The sequence below is a fragment of the Babylonia areolata genome, chromosome 21, assembly GCF_041734735.1.
Source record: "Babylonia areolata isolate BAREFJ2019XMU chromosome 21, ASM4173473v1, whole genome shotgun sequence".
Taxonomy (NCBI): domain Eukaryota; kingdom Metazoa; phylum Mollusca; class Gastropoda; order Neogastropoda; family Buccinidae; genus Babylonia; species Babylonia areolata.
This window is the reverse complement of record NC_134896.1, coordinates 24,512,891-24,515,274: the sequence shown is the minus strand read 5'-3', so window position 1 is coordinate 24,515,274 and position 2,384 is coordinate 24,512,891. Positions and strand designations below refer to the sequence as shown.

The 2,384-nt window shown below is 39.9% G+C and overlaps 1 protein-coding gene across 1 annotated transcript in view; it reads left to right on the top strand.

Moving 5' to 3' along the window:
* The window catches only part of LOC143296592 (putative glutamate receptor), a 19,780-nt gene extending 18,115 nt beyond the window's left edge, over positions 1 to 1,665 (top strand). Inside the window, exons 9-10 of the mRNA XM_076608617.1 lie at positions 1 to 45; positions 1,657 to 1,665. The exon at positions 1 to 45 is cut by the window's left edge and continues 268 nt beyond it. Coding sequence (XP_076464732.1) covers positions 1 to 45; positions 1,657 to 1,665 — 54 coding nt within the window. The remainder of the gene's footprint in view (positions 46 to 1,656) is intronic.
* The last annotated feature ends 719 nt before the right edge of the window (positions 1,666 to 2,384 follow it).

Genomic DNA, 2,384 nt, shown 5'->3' with positions numbered 1-2,384 from the left:
CCTAGAGGGGCGGAGGATTATCGTTCTTGGACTGAAAACGGGGGCGTGGGGGGGAGGAGGAGGAGGAGGAAGAAGACGACGACGACGACGGTTGAGGAAGGGCCGTTCGCGAATGGGAACAGCGTGACCCAGAATGGTGGGTCACGTGACCTCCATCACATGAACGGCGATTGTGGCGGCGGCGGCGGCGGTGGATTAAATGGGAACCCTTTTTGTGTGAACGGGGTGAGTCGGACTCTGACTGCACAGCAGCTGTGGAGGGAAGAGAGGGAATCGGCACTGTACTGAGTGGGAAAAAAAAAGAAGAAGAAAAGAAAAAAAAAAGGGAAAAACAAAAAGAAAAGAAAAAAAACAACAACTAAGCAAGCAAACAAACAAACAAACAGTCAAGGAAAGAATTAAACAGCTTCAGTGATCCCGTACGGTTGATATGCTGGTGGGAAAGCTGTGGATGTCTCTGACTTCGTTGTCTAGCGTAAAAATTGACAAAATAAAGAAAGCATCGAACTATTTTGCAGATTTTCAAGTGTTTTCTTTTTTTGTTGGTACTTTTTTTTCTTTTCTTTTTTCTTTTTTTTTTTGTGTGTGTGTGTGTGGTTGTTGGTTGTTGTTTTTCGGAGTGGGGGATTTTTTTTTTTTTTTTTTTAACGGCGATATTCGACCGTGTGTTTTTGTTCCACAATTTTTCCCAATTTTGTGTGTGTGTGTGTGTGTTTTTGGTGTGGTTTTTTTTTTTTTTTAATTTTTTTTTTTTACCAGTTTCTCGCCGGCTCCCTCTCTTTCTTACCATGGAAAGTCTTTTTTTTTTTTTACTCAAACAAGTGATCAAATAGTCAGGCCCTCCAAACCCAAATTTATTATTCACAGGTACTCAGAGAAGAAACTGGCTGTTCGACTGATTCTCATGTGACGGTGTCCTTGTCACACTATATGACATATTGGAAGCATATCCATTTGTCAGTGGATTTGTCAGTGAGACCTGACATTGCTTGAAATGTGCAAACAACATGAGAATGAGTTCATCGCACATAACCTTTAGTGTCAACGAAGTTAACAAAATGATCACTGCAACCCTGATTTCGTTGACTTTTTTATGTTATTTTATATTTTTTGTATTTCTTTTTATCACAACAGATTTCTCTGTGAGAAATTTGGGCTGCTCTCCCCAGGGAGAGCGCGTCGCTACACTACAGCGCCACCCTTTTTTGTATTTTTTCCTGCGTGCAGTTTTATTTGTTTTTCCTATCAAAGTGGATTTTTCTACAGAATTTTGCCAGGAACAACCCTTTTGTTGACGTGGGTTTTTTTTGTTTTTTTTGCGTGCGCTAAATGCATGCTGCACACGGGACCTCGGTTTATCGTCTCATCCGAATGACTAGCGTCCAGACCACCACTCTAGGTCTAGTGGAGGGGAAGAAAATATCGGCGGCTAAGCCGTGATTCGAACCAGCGCGCTCAGATTCTCTTGCTTCCAAGGCGTACGCGTTTATTGTTTTTCTTCCGCTAATTCAATGGCGGTAAACAGTCAGTATGTAAATTGTTTGTGTGTGTGTTTTTTTCTGTGCACTATGTGCTGCATTTTCAAAATCATTGTCATAACGAAAGTGTGCATGTAACGTTAGTGTGAGAATTCCCTGGGTCGAACGCGTGTGACAGGGGAAGTAACTGAGTTTATGTTCTCTTCCATCCCTTTCATCTCTTCTGTCGGCTTTCTTTACAATTGAATAACTGTTGATTCAGCTTTGCACAGACTTACTGTTGTACGTGTACGTGTGTGTGTATGTCGAGTGTAATCCGTATGATGAACAGACTGGAGACTTCTTTATCTGGAAGTTGTATGCATGTGTATGATTGCGAGTCAACATGGGTTTTATTTCGCCGATTATACTATACCAACATATCGTCCCTAGCCTCGTTGAGATCTAGTGTCCTTTAACCCTGTAACGTGTTCTTAAGGCAATACCGTCATTTTGAAAGCATTTTTGTTGGGGGTTTTTTCGTGTAAATCTGCTATCATATTATGTACTTTTTAATTTCTACAGAGTACTTTGAAAATCATCAGTGGTGATAAAACGACAACAATAAAGCACTTCCATTCTGTCATTACAAATCACACCCACTGGACGTATTGCGTGAGAGTTGTTGTGGATTTCATTGCATTTTAATGACTAATTATGCAGTCAACTACTTCGGTGTAAAAAAGAAAAAAAAAAAAAAAAGACAATAATTGTATATGTTGTTTAAAAACCTGTCGCCAAGCCGTATCAAAATTACATTCATACAGCCTGCATAAGATATATATATATGTGTGTGCGTGTGTGTGTGTGTGTGTGTGTGTTAAATATTTCTTGTGGTAGACTTTTTTTCCTTTTTTTCTTTTATTT